Here is a 24,718-nt window from a genome sequence, read left to right as displayed (position 1 = left end):
AAAAATGATAGAGCCATGTTTCATCACTTGTCACAAATCTTCCAAGAAATTCATCTCCACCATTCTCGTACTGTTCCAAAAGTTCGCTGCATACCATTTTTCTTGTTTCTTTGTGAGCCAGTGTCAACATCCTGGGAACCCACCTGGCACAAACCTTTTTTATCGCCAACACTTTCAGTATTCTGCAAACACTTCCTTCCCCTATCCTAACATAGCATGACAATTCGTTCACTGTGATGCGTCTTTCAGCAGTCACCAAACTGGAGGACAATCCTCAATATTGCCGTGCCCGCTTTCATCACGTAACCTGCTTGCCCACCGACTAACTGTACTGCGATCGACAGCAGCATCTCCGTACACTTTTTTCCACCTCTTGTGGATGTTTCCCACTGTCTCGTTTTCACAGCACAGGAACTCTATGACAGCACGTTGCTTCTGACGAACGTCAAGTGTAGCAGCCATCCTGTAGACATGCATGACGGCACCACTCACTGCAACAGGTTGAACTAAGTTTGAAAACAAGCAGGAGAGATGTATCTCCACACTATAAAACTTTCACACATGTAGAATGAAAACTGTATTTTTACAAAAATAGTGCGCATTTCTTTTGGAGTGACCTTAGTGCGTCTTTTAGTCCCTTTATATTACCTCGGACTGGCTATATATGATTAGTTTTATAGAAACAGGTAAGATAAACATTTCATCGGTTGTTACCAGATGCAGGGTATAAGGTTTTGCACTCTTAGTTCACATGCGTGCTACAGTTTTTATCACATGCTCCTGAAACGTTTTCATTAAATGCATTTCCAAATATTTTCCTTCCTCAAGTAAGTATCGGTAAGCATTACCAGCAACTGTTTTCCTTTAAATTTACCAATCATCTTCCAGCATGACAGACGCATGATTACGTAGCGTGGGATGTATGTATCCTGTATCCTTACAACTTTACTTATCTTTAATGACAATTCCACTAATATGAGTGATGCAGTGTTTCCTCTCACTCTAACGTATTTGCTATTGTTGTACGTATGTAAGTAAGAATTCTCATGTTCCTGTCCTTACATACAATTGATGAAGCCCTCATAACTGTAATTTTTTGTAATCCATGATAGGATCTTATGTGACACCTAGCAATGTTAGTTAACCTGTAGAACTTAAGAATATGAGCCTCAGTATGAAGTGGTGTAGGTACAAGTTTTTATCGGCAGTTTCACGAACCTGAGATTAGTGTGATACTGCCAGTTTCACCCAAAATTTATGTTATATGTTCAATATGTAAGTTTCATCTGAGTTTTTGACAGTCATATTGTCTCAAAAGAAAGACAGTACAGAAAGAAATAGGTATTTCTTCACTATTTAGGTACTGCAGTTATTAATTGGTCAATTAAGGCTCATGTTTCTAGAGGCATATAATCAAGCTACGGGTCATCCGTAACTTAAAATTTACGTCAGCCCCCCCCCCCCCTACCCCCACCACCTGAGGTCTTACTCTCAAGTACCTTACGCCATAATTTGGCCATCTATGAAATGAGATATTACACATCGCCAAAGGTCCAAGCACCATATAAACAGTCATTTACCATTTAAATTTCAACAGATGATTCAAGGTATAGATCACATTGTGCTCTTTTGTATCGGTTGTAAATAAATAGTTGCCACTATTGAAGTTCCAACCGTCGTAAATCACATATGCTTCCTTCAGTTCCTCATATGTAAATTATTCGCCTAACATTCAGACAGGTATGTGCAGTGGTGTGATCACTTGTCTACATGTGCTAAACTAAGATCGTTCTGTAGAGCGTTTACTGTTAGCTAATGGTTTCCTTAAGGGCAAAATAGTACTTTAATGGTATTTGGTAGTCACTTGAACACAATTTAAAGGTTGGAGAGGTCGAATGGTTGTTACGGACGATTCGTTTGTACATCTGGCTTCAACGCTTCTCATACTTTTATTGCCTTTGTCGATCTACACAATAACTTCGTCTGCAATTATCATCTAGTTAACAGTTTTTAATGTTGTACCCCATTACAATCCTTACAACTCTTCGACTGTGCTTATTCCTGATAAATGCCCTCTTTTCAGTTTATCTAACATTTACTTTGTATGTATTTTAACTTGATCCTTTTGAGTATCACTCAGTATTTGTACCCTTAACAGAAATAATGTGTCAGTTATTAAGTGTGGAGTTATCACTAAGACCGCATTACTGTAATTGTGCCAAGGCACAGCATGTTTATGTGGAATTCGTTAAGACAGACTATTACGACAATATGTTCTAGGTTTGTTTGGTTCATATAGGCCAAAATGTGTGTTTGATCCATTGATGTACACTGTGTAAATACTGTGATTTTAAAAATGACGTTTTTTAATTCCTCCATTTTCTGTTATGCTCGTGTGTAATCTCTATTCGTCTTTTTTGTGCCTCACAGTTTTCTGCTGTGAAGATGATTGTAATAATCTAAACCGGTAGAGAATATACATACAACTGTACAGCTGGCGGTACAGATATAGTTTGTTCAAAGTATTGACATTACAATGATTTACACTGTGCTCAACGTGAGGTTATTAGCACTCTACTCTCATTACTATACACGGACTGTCTCCATTACCACTCAGCAGTGTCTTAGGAAAAGTAAATGAAGAGGGGGGAAAACTGAAATTAGAGCTTAAACTTGACGTACGAGTCAAATTAGAGAGAAGTATTTTTATGATAGAATACTTAGCTTTTGCAGACGACCTGATGATTCTTTGTCAGGACATTAAAATAGTTCGAAAAAAATTAGAAATTCTTAAAGAAACAAGGTAAAAAGTATGAGTCCAGTTTCATCTGAGATAATTACTTAAATAGGTTAGTTTTATGTTATACGGTTTTAAAACTGCCTAAAAAGTACAGAATAATTTCTCCTAACCCCAAACAGGGTGCATAACTAACATAATACTTGTAAAATGTATAACGGAAAACATGGGGCTTGCAATAGTTTATTGATGTGTGGATAGTTGAGTTAAGTGACACAATTTTTTTGGACTGCAAATGATATGAATGGTTGCGTGATTTTTCTTCACCACAGCTACTCAGTACACTCGTTAACATATCATAATCTGTTTCATTCGTACCACTTTTTTCGGTTTAAAATTTACGGGTAATGTCATAGCTACTACAAATTTAGAGGCACAAATTTTTAGTGCGATCTGTTTGGGATTAGGCAACTATTTTCTACCCTTTAGTCCGTTTATAAATGCATTATATTAAAAAACAAAATTTAAATGACACTTTCCGCTTTTTTGGTCTTGGGTGTGTTAAATTTTCCAATTGATTTCAAACAATTTGATGAGATTACAAGAGAGAAAGGTGGTAAATTTCAGGTTTATTTCAGCTTCTCTTCATCTAAGTAAACCAATATTTTTCAATAATTTTCTTTCTCTTACTTGTATCTTGCGAAAAGACACTGGAGGTAAAAATTTGAGAAATTCGAGGTCACACGGAGGCTTAACAGCAATCGTTCCACCGTGAAACATTTGCGGCTGAAACAGGAAAACTGGGCAGTAGCAATGATACAAAAAGTACCCCACGCCACACTCTGGACAAGGAAGAGAGTTAATACGGCAGTCCTGAGCTACTTTGAAAGTTTCATGTTAGTACCTCATCGGGAAGTTAGTTTTAAGTCAATTGCAAAATTTGCACCGAACAGGCAAACAGACAAAAAAGCGATCTAAAAAAATTCGTCAAAATTAAAATATACGTCTAGGAACATCCCGATAACATCAGAAGACAGGGTCAGAATATTAGGTGATAATCTGCCGACGTTTAATTTTGTCATCATTCCAGATACATAAGTACTTTTAAACAGTGTTTCAACAACGAGTGTACAGGTTGTGGCTCGCCAATACCATCACCTGACCTTCCTCGTCCACCGACTAGAACCATCTGGATTAATTTGTGCGTGAATAATTAAAAGTTTTTCTGTATTCCAGCCCTGCTGACAATGTCCATGAACTCTGGATTGTTGTCAGTGCATTCGGAACTCGCCTTGGAGTTTCGAACGTTTGCGGGCATCAATGACGAGACTTACCCCAACAAGAACCGCGGCCACGTGGAAGACTGGTTCTCCAGTGCATATCTGCAGTTGGGATCTTCAGAAACTGTGTTAGGTGTTCGTGTACCAGATCGTAATGACATGTTATGTACTAACAACAAATAAATGCTAAATCCAGTCACAAATTTACGTTCGCAACTCATATAATCTTGTTGTTAACAGGCGTTCGCAACTCATATAATCTTGTTGTTAACAGGCGTGGATGCTGTGCTAAAACGCTTTTCGAAAAACAAGAAATACTATGTATACTCGATCGGCTTCATTCTTGGTTTTCAGGATGTTACGTGAGAGAAACGCGAGTTGGGTTTCTCATGGCCGGTGGTTTCGGTATCCAGGCTGGTTAGGACAGGGAAATTCGTTCTCTTGAGACGCATCATTACGTTGTACAGTCGAATATGTTCTAAGATTCTACAACAGATAAAATCCAATGGGACTGGACGGTAATTTTGCATATCATTACTGTAATCTTTGTAAATGAGTGTGTCCCGTGTTCTCTTCCAGTCATAAGGCACAGTCTTCTATTCGATAAAACTACAGTAAATAAGGTTAAGAGAATGGGTACCTGTGTATAGAATCTGGTAGGGATTCCGACGCGCACTATGTCCTTGTTCAGTGTCAACGATTTCAGATGTCCTTGTTCGGATTTAACAATTTCAGATATTTTTCTACGACGTTAACACTAACATCTATATCACTCATAACTGCACTGGCACAACATTTAAAACTAGGAAGTACTCTTAGCTTTTCGTTTGTTAAGGAACTTTTGCAGTCCTAGCTCAACACTTCCGGTTTTGAATTTCTAAATACAATTTCGGTTCCTGTGTCATTCTTGAGCGTATGAACTTTAACATTCCCTAGCAGATTAAGCAACACCAATTGAGGCGTTTCAGATATCAAATTTAAATTTCATGAGAACCGTTGTCGACGCTACATCGAGCATTTTTCATCGTGCTGTCATATTCTGTTTCAAACTGTAGGGAAAGAAAATTTCATTCATAAGCATGTTAGTGTTTCAGACATACGTGAGGATCGCTTTCTTGGAGGCGAAAATGGTACCACGTTAAATATGAACAAACAGAATATAAATAAACACGTAAATTACACTTCAGTTAGTGACCTCGTGTTTCAAATTCGAAATTGTTGATGTCCATTTAGTTACAGTCTGAGCCTAAAGAGAAGGCAGAATGAGCTATTAACAGGCGTGGATTCCTTCGCAGTTTAGAAAATATATATTCAGGTAGAACGTAAATACTTCTCTTGAAATTCGTGAGTTATTAGCATTGAGTGGAGCAAATGAAGTGCGACGAAGTACGTCAGTAATGCGTAGAAGTTTTTCTATTACAGGAAGAAAACTGTTTTTGCTGTATTCTCGATTTCTTTTTTACGGCGCGTCGTAAAAGAAAAAGAGCCGTTTTCTGAAACTTGAACTGCTGCTCTATTTGAATTACTCGAGGGAAGAACATTCCTTGTTCCAATATTATGAGTTCCTGCAATTTACGACTGCGAATGCACTTTCTTAGTAGACTATTTCAATGGTGAATAACGTACTTTTCAGATATTCGTCAATTGTATGAATAGCGCGACTAAAATTCATTTCATTCATAAGGTTCTGCGCGAAACAGTAGTCGCGTTATACATTTCTCTGATGACAAGATGTATACGTAAAAAATTTACAAACTAAAAACGATAGTGAGCAGGGACAGTAACTATGTGCATAATTTAATATGAATCGTTTGCTGAGGAAAGACATTTATGTAAACGAAAAACTGACATTTATTTGTACTGTTACTACAGCACAGCTCCATTATTAGTCACGCTCGTTCAGCACCTATCCTCATTAATATTAGCAGTGCTGCGTTGTTGCCTCGGCATCATAATCATCCACATCACAAGCAAAATTTCTGCTTATAGCGAGCATTCATGTAAAGGGAGAACTCAAACCATCCTGATAAAATTTCGGAGGCCCTTTGGAGGTATTTTCTGAATATTTTAGTTTAAGGGATCCAAAAGCTTCAGAGGTTCGTTGCACAGTAATTGGGTTTCGTTTGACTTTTAGTTTTATTTATCTGTGCATTAGCTGAACATATCTGCACAACACTGCATATGACGGCATTATGCACTGTGTGTCTTGTTCCACTAAATCGCCGTACTTATTGTTGACGACAGTAATGCACACTTCACTCTTGGCTCTAAGTACCTCTCGGTTCAACGTCGAGTTTGTTTGCTCGGCAGGGTGAGGTGCACGTCAACAGTGATACAAAGGGGTACGTATAGATTTACTGATGAAAGAGATTGCCTGTACACACCTTGTGTATGATTTTGCCGAACTAAATGGCAAAACAGCTCATTGATGCTATGCGGGGCTGTTCTCACAACGACGGCAACCACATCAAAAAGCTTTCGATCTACACACAGACGCCCACGAGAAACCCGATACTCCCACTTTAGAATGTTTGTGTTTTTCAGACTCTTGAATTGTCGTGAAAGGATTTCAGCAGAAACAAGGGTAATGGGAATTACGAATCGAGTAAAATACAAGTACTCAGAAATGAGCCACCGGAGACCGCGAGTGTTTTACACGAAAATACTTTTATTTTTGATTCATCAGTCTTCTCACTGGTTTAATACGCTCCACCACGTATTTCTCTACCTTGTCAACCTATTCATCTCAAAGTAGCAATTGCAACCTACGTCCTCGTTATTTACTTGGTGTATTCCAATATCTGTCTTCCTCCTCAGTTTTTACCTTCCACAGCTCCGTCCAATACCATGGAAGTTATTCCCTGATGTCTTAACAGACGTCCTATCATCCTGTCCCTTCCTCTTCTTAGGATGCATGACCTGTTAAGCTGATTGTTCGATAAATCTCGAAGTAGTCGGCTCGGGCAGTCTTCGGAATTATGTGGATGATGTTTATTGGAATGTCAGATGGTATATCGCCAGACTCGCACATTCTACACACCAGCGTGAATAGTCCTTCCGTTGCTCCTCCCCCAATGAGTTTAGAAATTCTGATGGAATTTTATCTACCCCTTCTACCTTATTCGTTCGTAAGTCTTCCAAAGCTCTTTTAAATTCAGATTTTAATATTGGACCCTCTATCTTTTCTAAATTGACTGCTGTTTCTTATTAGCTAATTAGTTAGAGTTGGATAATAGTATCTCATATTAGCTGGATACCACATAAGAGCTCTCATTTGGTTGCCTGAGCATAGTGATACAATTATTTCTGCAATAATAAGGACACATTTGTCAATTTATGGCAGGTATCACAGCACCAGAAACAACAGACTCCAAAGCTGTTGATAACAAGGAGAAATTTTCAGATTTAACATTGAGCACCTTACAATGACGTAAGTCCAAGTAGACACATTTTTGAAGCAGTTTGATTCATCAGGTCAAATTCGATGAAGCACAAAGTTTTGTCCTTATCGTTTCAACAAAGGCAACGAGAAATCTTTCCTGCGAGTCCTTTTCACTCTTGGAAATTGTCTCACAAACAAGACTTTACAAATGAACCCTTACAATGAAATTAATTTTAGTCATAGCAGTTAACAAATGGCTCTGAGCACTATGGGACTTAACTGCTGAGGTCATCAGTCCCCGAGAACTTAGAGCTACTTAAAGCTAACTAATCTAAGGACATCACACACAGCAGTTAACAGAACTGGCAACCAAAGAGGGTCTCGTCGTTTCTACCAATTTATGACGCAGCAGAAAGCATAAAAGTGTGAAAAGTGCACTAGTTTTCGAATTCGGAATCACATTCGTACGTTTCTCCATCTGCAGCACGTTAGTGGAGTTTCCTGATCCCTCCTCTATTAATGGAGGCCTACACCTTGGTTGGGTTTAGCTAAATTATTTCCGCAATTACAAACACATTAAATTAATTTCTTGCATTGTACAAGGAACGATTTTTTGGATCTCGTATTCCATAAGACGTGGGGACAAAGTCTCGTATCTCTTACTGATACGATGATCCTCTTTCTTATTTTTGAAAGTCCGTTTTACCATCACCGATATATTCTACGTTCCATCTTGTTCTACCAAAGAGGAAAAATGTTTTGTTTTTGAAAATAATTATAACAGTCTAGATCTCAGGCCACGTTTGTTACAAGGTAACCGGTTCCGATCATATTCGGACCTACAGACGTAATATAATGCAGGATATAAATTACAGGAATACATTAAAAGAACTGAAAATTACCTACAAAATTATAAAACGCAGATACACCCATATTGACGGACAGTGGCTGTGCATGTAGCAGGAGCCATTGAATGACGATGGTCAACTGCTGGAGAGAGCGGTACATCTGTTTCTTAAATACTGGAGGCTCTGCCTACAGCTGACAGTATAAAGTCAGCGTCAGCCAATCAGGCACAAGTTGATAAAAGTTTGTACTAAAGGACGTACTTAATAAATAAAACGTCAAATTTACGTAAAATAATTTTACAATAAAGAAGAAGCAGATTGTTAACACAGGTAATGAGAAATAGATATGCTGAGAGCCTTAAAAAGGAACCAAACAAACATCACATTCCCTGAGTATAGGTTTTACTTTAGGAAACCAATACATAGTGAATGTGATTTTTATTTGTTTCCTTTTTAAAGCTCTTAGTACATTTACTTCACAATAACTGTCTTTACAGGCAGTTGCATCTTTATTGTAAAATTATTCTACGTATTTTTGATGTCTCATATACTAATAAGTACATCTCTTCGTACGTAATTCTCTCAACTTATACCTGATTTCCTAACGCTGACATCACGGTGTCAGCTGTAGGCGGAGCCTGCTGTATTTAAGAAACAGGTATACTGTTCTCTCCAGCATTGACTATAGTTATTCAGCGTCTCCTTCTCGATACGCAGCCATTGGCCATCGATATATCTACGTATCGTAATTTTACAGCTAATTTAATTTATTTTGTTGTATCCCTCGAAGTTACATCCTGTATTATATTCGAGCTGTATGCCTGAAGATGATCATGTGACGATCGAAACCGGTCACCCTTCGATAAAAGTCTCTTGTGATGTAAACTGTTACAATTATTTTCAAGGATTATGTTCTGATTCCTGATATCTCCAATAATGTTTTCAAAAAAATATTTTGCTGTATTTTATGGTCGCATATCTGGGAAGACCTTGTTTAAGTATGATATTTCTGCCAAGATAAAGAGAAATTAGATAACTTATGGAAACAGAATACCGTTTATGAGGTGCCCATGGTGGTAAGAATCCATCTCGGTAGTAAATATCGGACTGCGAGTTCGGACTCCGAGCAACGATAGTTTCAACACTTCATGTTATTTTAAAATCGATTACTGCGATTGTTTCCAACCTTTTATAAGGAATGATGGGAGGAAAAACTATAAGCCACTCTCAGTGTTGTCTGACGGCAGTTTCATCAAGCCTTATGATTGTAGGCTACTGACTTGATGAATATAGTCCGTCTGTGCATACTGACCACTGGGCACTTACTGCATTTTATGTAGAAAAATAGAGTGTCATTCCTCCGTGACAGTTTCCACAGAATACTTTACCGACCAGCGGCGTGTAGACAGATTACCCCAAGGACATTATTTCAGTATTACTGGCAAATAAATACACAACAATTTCTCTTTGGAGTTAATAGGCAGGGACAAAAGTGCTTTGACAGTCTGAGACAAGAATTACCACTGAAACAGTTCACAAAAGATAAGACCATCCGTAATTATATCGCACGTCGTGTAATCGCCACGAAGTCTACCGCTAATTCGCACCTGTGTGGCATGATCTCATTAAAAGTTGTGCACTTGTTACTTTCTTTAAAATAGTAATTTCCCACTCTAATAACTAAGGGGAAAATGATTACGATAATACCTCGTCAAAATTAACTCCACACATTTTCCACAAGACTTAGATCGGGAGAGCAAACCGACCTCTGTTCTGAAGAAAATTTGTGCAGGGTGAACATTGAAAAATCTCGCTCAGGCACAGTACCGTGAAAGATTTGCTTAGATTTATATGGAGGGTTGAACGGGTACCAGCACTAACTAATGTCGACACAAGTCTTCTGAGAGCATTCTATTTTGAAGTTTTGTGAACAAATTAGAATCGCTTGAAATTCTATGCATCTTATGTATGCAAACATGTTCATTTTCAGACTGTAAACTAAATGGCGTAATGTCGTAAATATAAGGCTTCCACTGTTTTCATTCTCCCATGCTTCGACTCGTTGTACACGGACTTGCTATTTTTTTATTTTAATGGGATATAACTATTTACCTATGTACATGATAGATTAATTTCGTGGATATTGTTAGGGATAATCTGGGACTGAAGCTGTATACTGTCGACGAAAGACAGGCGAATTACGCTCTGCCGTCTATTTCGACGACCGGTAAGCCAAAGGCAACGATCAATAACCTTGATGTTATTCGAATATCCATACTTATTTAAAGAATTTGTGTGCAGTTTTGAGATTATATTCTGCGATTTGCTACTGCATGCTGAAGGTTCTACACTGTTATCGACTCACGAACTGGCAACTTCCGAGAAATAATTCTACCAGACGTAAGAATTAGTGGACATCGACGATGTACTCATTTGGATATCGGATGTTTAAGCAATCCCCATTTGTAGCGCACGCGTCTAAGTAACAACGAATTGAATCTTGTAGTAACAATATTGTATTCCATATAATTCTCTGTCTCCAATGACCCCGACGTCCACGTAACGCTAGCATTCCTTCCTGTAATGCACACCGCCATAAAAAAATACGCTTTTTCTGGAACGTTTAATCGAGTATAGAAATCTTTCCAAATTTGATGATGGCTTGTTAAGGGTCTTGTTCTTCATTTAAGAAATAGTCGAATTACAGTGTACCATAGCACCTTTCAAGATCCCCCACGTGAAGGATATCCAACAATAGTAAGGAGCGATAAAGTCCACAACGCGTTAGTTCATTAATTGAATCGTAGGGGTATGAGGCAGTAGTTGGTATAGTGTTATTGGAAGACTTACGTAAGATGGGTCTCACTTTTACTGAAGGACGATCCAAAGCTAATAGGTAAATAAATATCTCACGAATACCAGAATTTTTAAATTCAAAAATGCGTACTTTTTGTTTTGACATTGTATTGCGAATGCGCCTGTGGTACCTAACGTCAAACCACAAATTAAACAGCAGTGTTAACAGTGTAGAAAGAGATACAGGAAGGAAATTGAGTGAAAGTTCATATGCTGATGGTAAATAGACAGCCTTCTCAGGGGTGCAAAAGGGATTCTTCTTGTTATGCAGAATGCTTCAACAACAGCTGGTGAATAACACGCAAGTTTTCTGGACCAAATCGATGAAATGTACATATGAAGATACCTGTAATGCAAAAGAAAATATTATGGTTCGTCAGGACCATGAAAGATCATTTAACAATCAGAGTTAAAGAGATATGATTTGCATCCTGCCGGAATATTCGCTGTATTAACTCGATTTAGCACACTCTGACCCACGTATTCTTACAAATGAATAAATATGAAGGTGGAAGAAATATTCAGTACAGATGGCAGTCGGAGATGGACGTTTTACAAATCTCGCAGATTCGCTCTTCCGAGAAGACATTCGATGGGAACATGTGTGTCACTTTTCCCTCGAATGACAACAGCATCACTCATGAATTTCTGGCAAGATGTAGTCAACACTTACATACTACTGAGGAACTGCTTGAGGCGAACTACCGCTGAAGTGAATGTGCGAAATGCGTCAAGCAGCTGTCGTAACTTCACTACCAGCCTCAGAACGTTGATATGACCACCTTTACAGAAACCAACGGAGCTACCAAAACAGAGGACGCTCCTGCAGCGTTGTTACAGATTCAACTGCGTGACGCTTGAGTCAACTGCATGTCAACACTCATTGCCTTGGTGTGTACAAATTGTCGCCGCCCACTGGCAGAAGGTACTGAGTCGGCGATTGACTTTGTGGACCGAAAACGCATTATCACTCTACCACCGTCCGCTGGTGCAGTCCTCAGCGAATCGATGGGCTGAGTGTCGATCTATCACATCTACAGCCACTGCCCCACAGGCATCTACCTCCACCAGGCGTGCCAGCCAGACATCGCGAACCAGAGTTTGCTCCCTGTATGACACCACACTTCCCACAAACCGCCTCCATTTCCTTAAACAACAGCACTTGGTAACTCTTAGAATCTACGACAGAACTGCGTACCCGGCACAGACCTAATGTCAGCCAGACTGAGTGCGTGCCTAGCCAGGACGCAGAGCTCCAAGCCATGCTGCATTGTGAACAAGCCGTGGGCGGGATTTTGATAGCGTACCACCGCCAGCGACCATGGTTTTGGCGTCCATCTCAGCCAGTTGGACGTGGGTACAGGATCTCCGATGTATGTTGTTCCCAGAGAATTAAATTTACTAGATATAACCTGAAGGTATACTGCCAACCGGGGTGGCCGAGCGATTCTAGGCGCTACAGTCTGGAACCGCACGACCGCTACGGTCGCAGGTTCGTATTGTGCCTCGGACATGGATGTGTGAGATGTCGTTAGGTTAGTTAGGTTTAAGTAGTTCTAAGTTCTAGGGGACTGATGACCTCAGCAGTTAAGTCCCATAGTGCTCAGAGACATTTTTGAGGGTGTACTCCTGCTCCCACAAGAGACCCTTCTCGGCTTTTGGCAAGATCAATGTGTAGTCTTTATTAATGATAATAGACCATACAATCTCCAACAAATTTACAATCTTCCATATTAGAGGTACTACTTATTTTCGACCAAATATAAATTTTTTCGTCGGAATTAATCTTACGTCTAGACCTACAATTAAGAGACAATGAACCATAAGGTACTAAATAAGAACCTTCATTAATAACAATAATTTTTGACAAATGTACAGTACGAAATGCCAAAACATCACGAGATGTAAAACTTTCTAATCCAGTCCTAGAAGCATCATGACAAACAACAACAGCGAATGTTATCCAACCATTACCAATACTACTTGATTCAGATGATTTGGCAATAGAAAAATTCAATTTCAGACCTAAAAAGTATTTAGGACCTGACAATAAAGATATACTGGCGATCTTCTTCAGATTGGTGACCTTCTTACTGGTACCAGGAGCTGGAAAGGAACCATAAGTGCCAGAAATATTCAGCAGATCTTTGCAGACCAGCATTCGTCTGCGACGAGACATTTTTGAGGGTGTACTCCTGCTCCCACAAGAGACCCTGCGTGCCAGTGGTGATAGGTTCATACAGGTGCCTTGAGAGGTTTGCTCCTGCCAACCCCACCCTCCAGTGGGGCCTAGCCTAACCAGCACTGACGACGCCTAGCTGTTAGTGTAAGGAGAGCTATTGGGGGCTGCATTTGTTGTTGGGCGCTGACAACATTAACGACCCAGAGCAACAATGCAGAGCCAACAGCAGCAGGATCGCTTCAACAGAACGGCTCACATAAGGGCCAATTAAATTGAATGCATTTGTAGGGAAGTCAGCTTTCTCTCTACACACGTTTCTCTTGGTGGTGTAGTTGTTTTTCTATTAGCTTCTCGTAGTATTAGATATTGAACAAGATGGCGCCTGTTACTGAATATGAGAAGATCTGACCAGAAGAAATACAGCACTAACTCGATCAAGTTACTCAAGGTTACTAAAGGACAAAAAGCATTCTGTACCTACTGCTGGGAGAAGCTAGTGCGGCGGCCACTTCAGTTTGTCCTTATCTAGGTAAGTCAGTTGATATCACCTTACCCGCATGCACTGACACTTACTTTTTCTTTTGAGTAAACAGTCTTCTGAGTGGTCTGATGCGGCCCTCTACAAATTCCTCTCCTCTGCCAACCGCTTCATCTCAGAGTAGCACTTGCTACATACGTCCTCAATTATTTGTTGAATGTATTCCAATCTCTGTCTCCCTCTACAGTTTTTGTCCCTCTAATACCATGGACTTCATTCTCTGACGTTTTAACAGACGTCCTATCATTTGTTCCCTTTTCCTTGTCAGTGTTTTCCACGTATTCCTCTCGTCTCCGATTCTGCGCAGAGCCTCCTCATTCGTTACCTTATCAGTCCGAGCAAATTTCGCCTGTACCACCACATCTAAAATGCTTATATTCTCTTCTGTTCCGGTTCTCCCACAGTCCATGTTTCACTACAATACTACGATGTGCTCCAAACGTACATTCCCACAAATTTATATCATCGAATTAAGGTATATGTTTGCTACTAGCACACTTGTCTTCGCCAAGAAGACTTTCTTCTAATAATAGTGTGCTTTTGATATCCTCCTTGCCTTGTCCGTCACTGGATATTTTGCTGCCTAGGTAGCAGAATTCCTTAACTTCATCTGCCTCCTGACCATCAGTCCTTCGAAGTTAAGTTTCTCGTTATTCTCATTTCTAGTGTTTCTCTTTACTTTCGTTTCAATCCATGTTCTTTACTCATTAGACTGTTCCTTCCAATCTTCAGATTATGTAATTCTTCTTCACATTCACTCAGTATAGCAATGTTATCAGGAAAACGTATCATTGTATTTTTATTCCACTCCTTTGATTTCCATCATTCCTCCTTCGTTGTAGACATTGAACAGTAGGGGGGAAAGACTACAACACTGTCTTACGCTCATTTAATCAGAGCACTTCCTTCTTGGTCGTCCACTCTTATTATTCCCTGTTGGTTCTTATACATATTGTATATAACCTGTCTCTCCCTATACAGCCGGCCGGAGAGTGGCCGTGCGGTTCTAGGCGCTACAGTCTGGAACCGAGCGATCACTACGGTCGCAGATTCGAATCCTGCCTCGGGCATGGATGTGTGTGATGTCCTTAGGTTAGTTAGGTTTAATTAGTTCTAAGTTCTAGGCTACCGACTACCGCAGAGGTTAAGTCGCATAGTGCTCAGAGCCATTTGAACCATTTGAACCATCTCCCTATACCTTATTCCTATTTGTCTTAGAATTTCGAACACTTTGCACCTTTTTCCATTGTCGAACGCTTTTTGCAGGTCGACAAATCCTACAAATGCGTCTTCCTTTTTCTTTAGTCTTCCTTTCAATACTACCGCAACGTCACAATTGCTTTTCTGGTGCCTTTACCTTGCCTAACACCAAACTGATCGTCATCTAATATATACTCTATTTTCTTTTCCATTCTCCTACATATTTTTCTTGTATACAACTTGGATGCATGGACTATTAAGCTGATTGTGCGATAACTCACGCACTTGTCAGCTCTTGCAGTCTTCGGAATAATGTGGCTGATATTTTTACGAAAGTTGAATGGTATGTCGCCAGATTCACAAATTCTGAACACCAAGGGGAACAGATGTTTTATTGCCACTTTCCCCAATGATTTTAGAAATTCTAATGGAATGTTGTCTATCGCTTTTGTCTTATTTGATTTTAAGTACTTCAAAGCTCTCTTAAATTCTGCTTACAATACTGGAGTCCCTATCTTTTCTATGTCGACTCCTGTTTCTTCTACCACATCAGACAAGTATTCAGTCATAGAGGTCATCAATGTACTCTTTCCAAGTATCCGCTCTCTCCTCTTAATGTTACCACCGTGGCTTTTAATTTCACCGAAGGCTGTTTTGAGTTTCCTATCAGCTGAGTCAGACCTTCCTATAATAATTTCTTTTTCGATTTCTTCGCACTTTTCATGCAGCCATTTCATCTTAAGTTCCTTGCACTTCCTATTTATTTCATTCATCAGCGACTTGTATATCCGTATTACTGAAATTCCTTTAACATTTTTGTACTTCCTCCTTTCATCGATCAATAGCAGTATTTCTTCTGATACCCACGGTTTCTTCGCAGTTACCTTCTGCGTACCTATGTTTTTTTTCCAACTTCTGTGACAGACCTTTTTAGAGATGTCGTTTACTCTTCAATTGTACTGCCTAGTGAGCAGTTCCTCATTGCTGCATCTATAGCCTTAGACAAGTTCAAGCATACCGCGTCATTACTTAGTACTCCCATACCCACTGCTTTGCATATTATTGATTATTCCTGACTAATCTTTTAAACTTCAGCCTAATCTTAATCACTACTACATTGTGGTCTGAGTCTATAGCTCCTCCTGGGTCCGCTTTACAATCCACAGTCTAATTTCGGATTCTCCTTCTGACCATTCTGCAGACTAACTGAAATCTTTCAGCATCACCCCGCCTTTTGCAAGTGTACCTCCTTCTCTTGTGATTCTTCAACAAGAGTATTCGCTATTACAGAAATCAATTACTCGTTCTCCTCTCTTGTTCCTTGTCCCAAGCCCACATTCTCCTGTAACCGTTTCTTCTACTCATACAACTGCATTCCAGTTCCCCATGACTATTAGATTTTCATTTGCTATTACGTACTGTATTACCCATTCTAGATTATTACTCTTTCAATATCCTCATATATTTTCTCTATCACTTCATCTTCAGCTTGCAATGTCGGCATGTATACTTTAACTATCGTTGTCGGTGTTGCTCCCAGTAATACGCTCAGTGCCCTACCTGCTATTGACAATGACTCCCACTCCCGTTACACTATTTTCTGCTGCTGTTGATATTATCCGACACTCATATAACCAGATCCTTGTGTACTTTCCATTACACCTCACTCGTCCTTTTATATCTAGATCGAACCTTTCCATTTAGGCGGCGTGGAGTGGCCGCGCAGCTTGAAACACCATGTCACAGATTCTGCGGCCTTTCCGACGGAGGTTCGAGTTCTCCCTCGGGCATGGGTGTGTGTGTGTGTTTTTAGCATAAGTTAGTTTAAGTAGAGTGTAAGTCTAGGGACCGATGATCACAGCAGGTTGGTCCTCAGGAATTCACACATATTTGAACTTTTTTTTTCTTTTTTTTGCATTTCGCTTTTCAAATTTTCTTACTTCCCTACCACGTTCAAGCTTCTTGACATTTCACGCTCATTCTCGTTACTTACTGTCGATTAAAAATACCGAAAAGAATAGGAAAACTTGTCTGGGTAGACATAAGAGCAGATTTGCCAGTCGATACTTCTTGTGTGGTAGAACCTTTAGCAGAGAAGAAGAGTTTAATACCTTTCGTGCCAATATGTATCGTATGTGCAAGAGGTTGATTGATGTTGGGTAGATCCTGAAAGCACAGAATCAGCAGAAGCAGAGCTGCCATGAAGCGCACTGATGACTGGCCTAGAGATACTAGGCCAGGAAGATTTTGGATAAGACTTCAAATGTAGTGTTTTCTAAGCTGGTACAGTTTGCTAATTTAGGTGCTACCTGGGGGAAACTTCCACAGTTATGTGGAAACGGTAGGGAAGAAAGGAAGAAACTGTTAGAAGTTATGTGGAGTTGTTTATCACTCCCAGATCACTGTCGAGATCCCTACTGGGAATGAACTACTGGTGTACAGGTAACCACTCTGAGTTCCACATCACGTTTAATTACTGATGAAAGTGTTTATAGTCAATAGATCTGTAACGGAATTGTAGAAGAAAGTAGGGAAGGGGGGTCGGCATCAATGGTAATTGTACTCAAGAAAAGCGTGGACGGATGCAAATACTCTCGTTTTGGTGTTAACTACCGGTATTTAAATCATTAATCTCCCAATGCCAAATATTAAAAAAATTTTGGATAACCCGTGAAAATGCCAACATTTTACAGTTATGGATTTGAATATTGGATGTGATGGGTTGGAAGCAGCACAAGAGTATCGACTCAAGACTGTGTTTACAGTTACATCCAGTTATTACAAGTACTGTCAAATGCCATTCAGATTAAAGAATGCACCACCAACATTTATGACCTGTCAGCCTGAAACCAAGGCAGTATATGGCATACGTGGATGACACTATAATATTTCCCAAGGATATTCAAGAAAGAGTAATACTGTAGTGAGACGTGTCTAGTTGACTGTGAGCAGCAAAGCCAATGCTGTGTTTGGAGAAATGCCTTTTCGTCCTAAATGAGGTCAGGCCATATTGTCAGCCAAGATGGAGTGTAAACAGATCCCCAGATCCTACAAGCCATGCAATAATTTTGTACTGCTGAGGCAAAAAAGGATCTGCAGTCCCTTTTTAGGTCTGGCTATCTATTACTGAAAATTGGTGCTATAATTTTTTTTCAAATGGTATGACCAGTCATATCTCTCCTCAAGGTTGGAATAAATTTTGAATAGACAACAGTTTGCAGAGAGTCTCATGTGTGGTCGAATTGTTGTGAACCACTGGTCCCATCCTGGGTTTTCCAGATTCTGGGAAGCTATTAATAATGTTTTGCGATGCTAGCAAGCACACATTTGCGTACATACTGATTCAAGAAGTAGAGAGAATGGAACACTGAACAGCCTAGCTGCTAGGTAATTAAACAAAGTGGATAATATCGTTCTTCAACAGGAAACTGAGCATCGTTGAAGGTAATATGTATTTCCGTAGTTACTTGCACAGCAATCACATCAAAGTAGTAATGAATCACGTAGCACTGAAATGCCTTATGAGCTGGTTCAAGCAGCTTTAAAATGGGTTATGGGCCTGAAGGATACGACTAGCCACCTGATCCAATGGGCATTACTTCTTTGCGAATATAACTTTCACGTTATATGTACACCAGTGAAACTCACAGGAATAGCATGAGCCAGGAAGTGCATGCAGTATAAAATGTTGGCTTTTCTGCGATGAGTGAAAGAAAGAGCAGGGTGCTGATCTCCAGTATTGGCAATTCACAAAGATACACACTGATTCAGTACTGATGAGAATGTATTGTGTAAACAGGCTGAAAAGGGGCAATGATGAGGTATTCAGGCAGATTAACAAATGTATCTTCGTAAGTTATGAGGAAGATGAACTACAGAAGAATATACAACAGAGGACTACTGGTGGTGAACATTCAACAAGACGTGGAGCAATAAATCAAGAGCTGTGTACTCTCTGCACAAGACACAGAACTTAACCATTTCAAGGACTAATGGTGGCTAGCCAGTCATTAAAATTGATTCGTATGGTTATACATACAAGAATCACGAGAGAAGGTTGTAAACCTGGAAGAATCCTGGAGATACTAAAAGGTATCAGATAGATTATATAATGGTAAGACAGAGATTTAGGAACCAGGTTTTAAATTGTAAGACATTTCCAGGGGCAGATGTGGATTCTGACCACAATCTATTGGTTATGAACTGCAGATTGAAACTGAAGAAACTGCAAAAAGGTGGGAATTTAAGGAGATGGGACCTGGATAAACTGAAAGAACCAGAGGTTGTAGAGAGTTTCAGGGAGAGCATAAGGCAACAATTGACAGGAATGGGGGAAAGAAATACAGTAGAAGAAGAATGGTTAGCTCTGAGGAATGAAGTAGTGAAGGCAGCAGAGGATCAAGTAGGCAAAAAGACGAGGGCTAATAGAAATCCTTGGGTAACAGAAGAAATATTGAATTTAATTGATGAAAGGAGAAAATATAAAAATGCAGTAAATGAAGCAGGCAAAAAGGAATACAAACGTCTCAAAAATGACATCGACAGGAAGTGCAAAATGGCTAAGCAGGGATGGCTAGAGGACAAATGTAAGGATGTAGAGGCTTGTCGCACTAGGGGTAAGATAGATACTGCTTACAGGAAAATTCAAGAGACCTTTGGAGAGAAGAGAACCACTTGTACAAATATCAAGAGCTCAGATGGCAACCCAGTTCTAAGCAAAGAAGGGAAGGCAGAAAGGTGGAAGGAGTATATAGAGGGTTTATACAAGGGCGATGTACTTGAGGACAATATTATGGAAATGGAAGAGGCTGTAGATGAAAATGAAATGGGAGATAAGATACTGCGTGAAGAGTTTGACAGAGCACTGAAAGACCTGAGTCGAAACAAGGCCCCGGGAGTAGACAACATTCCATTTGAACTACTGATGGCCTTGGGAGAGCCAGTCATGACAAAACTCTACCATCTGGTGAGCAAGATGTATGAGACAGGCGAAATACCCACAGACTTCAAGAAGAATATAATAATTCCAATCCCAAAGAAAGCAGGTGTTGACAGATGTGAAAATTACCGAACTATCAGTTTAATGAGTCACAGCTGTAAAATACTAACGCGAAATCTTTACAGACGAATGGAAAAACTGGTAGAAGCGGACCTCGGGGAAGATCAGTTTGGATTCCGTAGAAATGTTGGAACACGTGAGGCAATACTAACCTTACGACTTATCTTAGAAGAAAGATTAAGAAAAGGCAAACCTACGTTTCTAGCATTTGTAGACTTAGAGAAAGCTTTTGAGCAAGCAGTAAAGGAAACAAAAGAAAAATTCGGAGTAGGTATTAAAATTCATGGGGAAGAAGTAAAAACTTTGAGGTTCGCCGATGACATTGTAATTCTGTCAGAGACAGCAAAGGACTTGGAAGAGCAGTTGAACGGAATGGACAGCGTCTTGAAAGGAGGATATAAGATGAACATCAACAAAAGCAAAACGAGGATAATGGAATGTAGTCAAATTAAATCGGGTGATGCTGAGGGGATTAGATTAGGAAATGAGACACTTAAAGTAGTAAAGGAGTTTTGCTATTTAGGGAGTAAAATAACTGATGATGGTCGAAGTAGAGAGGATATAAAATGTAGACTGGCAATGGCAAGGAAATCGTTTCTGAAGAAGAGAAATTTGTTAACATCGAGTATAGATTTAAGTGTCAGGAAGTCGTTTCTGAAAGTATTTGTATGGAGTGTAGCCATGTATGGAGGTGAAACATGGACGATAACCAGTTTGGACAAGAAGAGAGTAGAAGCTTTCGAAATGTGCTGCTACAGAAGAATGCTGAAGATAAGGTGGGTAGATCGTAACTAATGACGAGGTATTGAATAGGATTGGGGAGAAGAGAAGTTTGTGGCACAACTTGACTAGAAGAAGGGATCAGTTGGTAGGACATGTTTTGAGGCATCAAGGGATCACAAATTTAGCATTGGAGGGCAGCGTGGAGGGTAAAAATCGTAGAGGGAGACCAAGAGATCAATACACTAAGCAGATACAGAAGGATGTAGGTTGCAGTAGGTACTGGGAGATGAAGAAACTTGCACAGGATAGAGTAGCATGGAGAGCTGCATCAAACCAGTCTCAGGACTGAAGATCACAACAACAACAACAACAATGGTTATACATGGAGCCTTCCCACAAACACCAGCGGAGAGTTGGTATATTTTAAGTACAATGGATAGCTTCTCAATCTATATATTGATGATTGCCATCGACGAGGCAATTGTGCTGCCTATTGGAAATTCTGAAGCTAAGGAGAATGTTTCTGCAAGGTCAGGGAAGAAAACAATGGGTGCACAAGACAGAAGTTAGAATGTTGAACTACTATGTAAACGCTAACTGTAGCGACTGTAATGCTTTGCTGTCATGTTTATCAACAGCATAAAACGAAAAGGTTCATGGTATAACAGGTTTGTCACCGTAGGAGGCTGTCTCTGAGGGGAGAATACCTTCTTCTTTTGGGTTACGTAAACCAATCTCTCAGCAAGATGTATGTGGTTTTGTCACGAAGCTATGAAATGTCCAGTAAACATAGGCTCTACATTGTATACCTGTGGAGCTATGAGCGCTTGTTCAGCAGACGAGATGTGTTTCTCAGTATTGAAGACGAACAAGAGGCCATAGCTCTTGAAGTATGGAATTTAGAGCCCATACTTACTATGTATAGGGTTCGTCGGCCCCTTTAACTTTGACGCTGTGCAGCATTGTTGGATGATTATTGAGGACACCGGTTCATCTGCGCGATTTTGTTTCTCAGGACACCTTCTGCATCCTCTCGAAGTATGTTGGTATAATTTTGAAACACCCTGTATACTTAGCAACAGAATTACACTACCGTTAGCGAACTTGTTTGTGATTACTGATCAGAATTAATTTAATGTATATGACCATACAGTAAATGTTGTTGTCATGGGAATATGGATGGGAGTAATGAGTTACAGACAGAATGTAAGTACGCGTTAATTCTTGACGAACGTTTCAGGATTTAAGAAACAGTTAACTTTGTCAGACCAGATGCGCAAACGTTTAATAGCTATTTTTATGGAGAGAGTCGAACGTGGAGCAGCTGTACTTACAGGCAATGAAGAGGCGTCGGCGGTCCTCCAGTATCCCACCCGGGAAGTATGGGTTCTCCACGCGGCAAGCCAGCTCCTTCTGCTGGTCGTGAACCCGGGGCCGCAGCACCAGCCGGCTCACAGTCACATTCCCCAGGTGTTCCACCTGCAGCACCAGCATTTGTAGCGCATTAGTACGACCGAGAAAGTAACCCTTGTATACAGCCGTGACATAATTTCTACGCTAAGAAAACATATTTCGAGGTGATCCTGGTGATTAAGTTCGTTCAGTAGTGAACCGATTTATTTCTTTTTCTCGAAAATGTATTCCGAGGTCAGTGTTGAGGCAAACAAAAGTGTCTGCCTTTTTAATGATGTGAAACGGATAGGTGATCTGAAGAGTAAATGTGGTAAAAACTAACCCAACTGGTTTCGGAAATAAACGGCATTGAGAGCCACAGTTTCGTTTGTGAAACGACACAGTTAATGAAACTTTTAAAGTAATACTCCAGTTATTTCAAGAGAAGACCACTTACAGTTTACACAATTTGTTGGGTACTAACCGTCTACAAGTTGTTACGTTCTAATCGTCCTCATTTCTACGGGAGCTACTTAATGTCCAACTATCTGCGAATGTTTCATATGGTTCAAATGGCTCTTACCACTAAGGGACTAAACATCTGTCATCAGTCCCTTACACTTAGAACTATTTAAACCTAACTAACCTTAGGACATCACACACATCCATTCCCGAGGCAGTATTCGAACCTGCGACCGTAGCAGCAGTGCGGCTCCGGACTGAGGCGCCTAGAACCGCTCGGCCACAGCGGCCTGCTGCGAATGTTTGCGTGTATTACAAATGTCGACTACCGACTAGGAGAACAGACTGCATTGTCTCCCAAGGTCACTAAATGATATTAACATGGACCACAAAGTCATTAGTTAATAATGAAAATAAATCTGTTTTCCTTTCGTAGGGTACACCCAATAAAAAAAAAAAAAAAAAATGGTTGAAATGGCTCTGAGCACTATGGGACTTAACTTCTAAGGTCATCAGTCCCCTAGAACTTAGAACTACTTGAACCTAACTAACCTAAGGACATCACACACATCCATGCCCGAGGCAGGATTCGAACCTGCGACCGTAGTGGTGTCGCGGTTCCAGTCTGTAACGCCTAAAATCGCTCGGCCACCCCGGCCGGCACCCAATTAACAGTTAAGCAATGATTTTAAGTTCCAACCACGGTCCTTTTACAATGTGTCCCTAAAGCTTTTTTGTAATGAACGCTATGGAATGATTCGATTATTCTAGAGCTGAACCAATACTATGTGTACAATGCAATGATCTGTGATGCATAGAACCGTTTTGTCATAAAACTAAGCACATTTAATGCTATAAGCGTTTTAGTGTATATAGCTCTAGCCAGTAACTGACACAGATAGCCAGAATAACAGATAGCCAGAATAACAAAGTGACATTCTATCCATAAGAAGCAAACCACAAATTAAGGGAGACGTAAAATAATTAACTGTTTTCCACTTAGATTCACTATCGTCTCTGGCATTATACACTTAGTGACTGTTGTCGAATGTTGTAAGAACTGCCGTGATACGGTGGAGTACAAGAAATATTTTTTCATCTTGATTATTTTTAGGTAATATTTGTATTTACAGTTTTTATACTTAATTCACTAGTGTTAAAAACTTTAGGGGGAAGTAATGTTCCCGTGACATGTCAGTGAAATGTAACATAGCTCGATAATTCGAGGGTGGCCCAGACAGTAATGTACGGCACTTTTTCCTTCACCAATCCTTTATTGAACATAATGAGAACTACAAACACGAAAGAATAGTCTTTTATCTACACAACCTATTTTTCCACGTAATCTTCATCCCGTTCTATGGCCTTCCTTCAGCGCGAAACAAGGGCGTGTATGCCGTGTCGGCACCAATCCTAGTCATGCTTCACTGTTTCAATCACCTCCTCTTAGTCCTCAAAATGTCTTCTACGAATGGAATCCTTTAATGGCCCAAGCAAGTGGAAGTCGGAGGGGGCTAGGTCAAGTGTGTTACCTTCGACAACCGTGGATGGTCTCCCCGACAGCTGCAAATGGTGGATCTCCGCCGAACCGCCTTCTGTTGTCCTCACCTTCCGCGCCCAGCGACCAAGTGTACTTCTGTCGACAGCAGATGCTCCATAGACTTTGCACAAGCGTTTGTGATTATTTCACACAGTTTCTTTCTCTGCAGTGAAAAATTCAATGACGTTACGTTGCTCGTAACTTACATCACCTGCAGACGCCATTTTGAAACTGTCCTACATTTACGCTATCAGTCGGAAATGACGGAAACTTGGTGCGATCGCTCAGGAGGCTTCAGATAATACATACGTAACATATAGCATTCGCAGCATTGTTTTCGGTTGAGAAAAAAATATGCAGTGCCCTACTTTCTGGCAACCCTCGTACTAGGAACAAACGCTGTGTATCCGAACACGTGGCTGAAAATGACTTATAAGTTCGTTGTGCCCTCCATCGGTAATGCTGGAATTCAATATGGTTTTGGTCCACCCTTAGCCTTAATGACAGCTTGCACTCTCG

General features: G+C 40.1%; 1 protein-coding gene across 1 annotated transcript in view; it reads right to left on the bottom strand.

The window, feature by feature from the left end:
- The window catches only part of LOC124795904 (hemicentin-1-like), a 1,325,431-nt gene that overhangs the window by 357,816 nt on the left and 942,897 nt on the right, over positions 1-24,718 (bottom strand). Inside the window, exon 7 of the mRNA XM_047259983.1 lies at positions 22,140-22,284. Coding sequence (XP_047115939.1) covers positions 22,140-22,284 — 145 coding nt within the window. The remainder of the gene's footprint in view (positions 1-22,139; positions 22,285-24,718) is intronic.

This window comes from Schistocerca piceifrons, chromosome 4 (assembly GCF_021461385.2).
Source record: "Schistocerca piceifrons isolate TAMUIC-IGC-003096 chromosome 4, iqSchPice1.1, whole genome shotgun sequence".
NCBI lineage: Eukaryota > Metazoa > Arthropoda > Insecta > Orthoptera > Acrididae > Schistocerca > Schistocerca piceifrons.
Note: the sequence above shows the minus strand (reverse complement) of the source record. Positions and strands in the feature narration are given on the sequence as shown.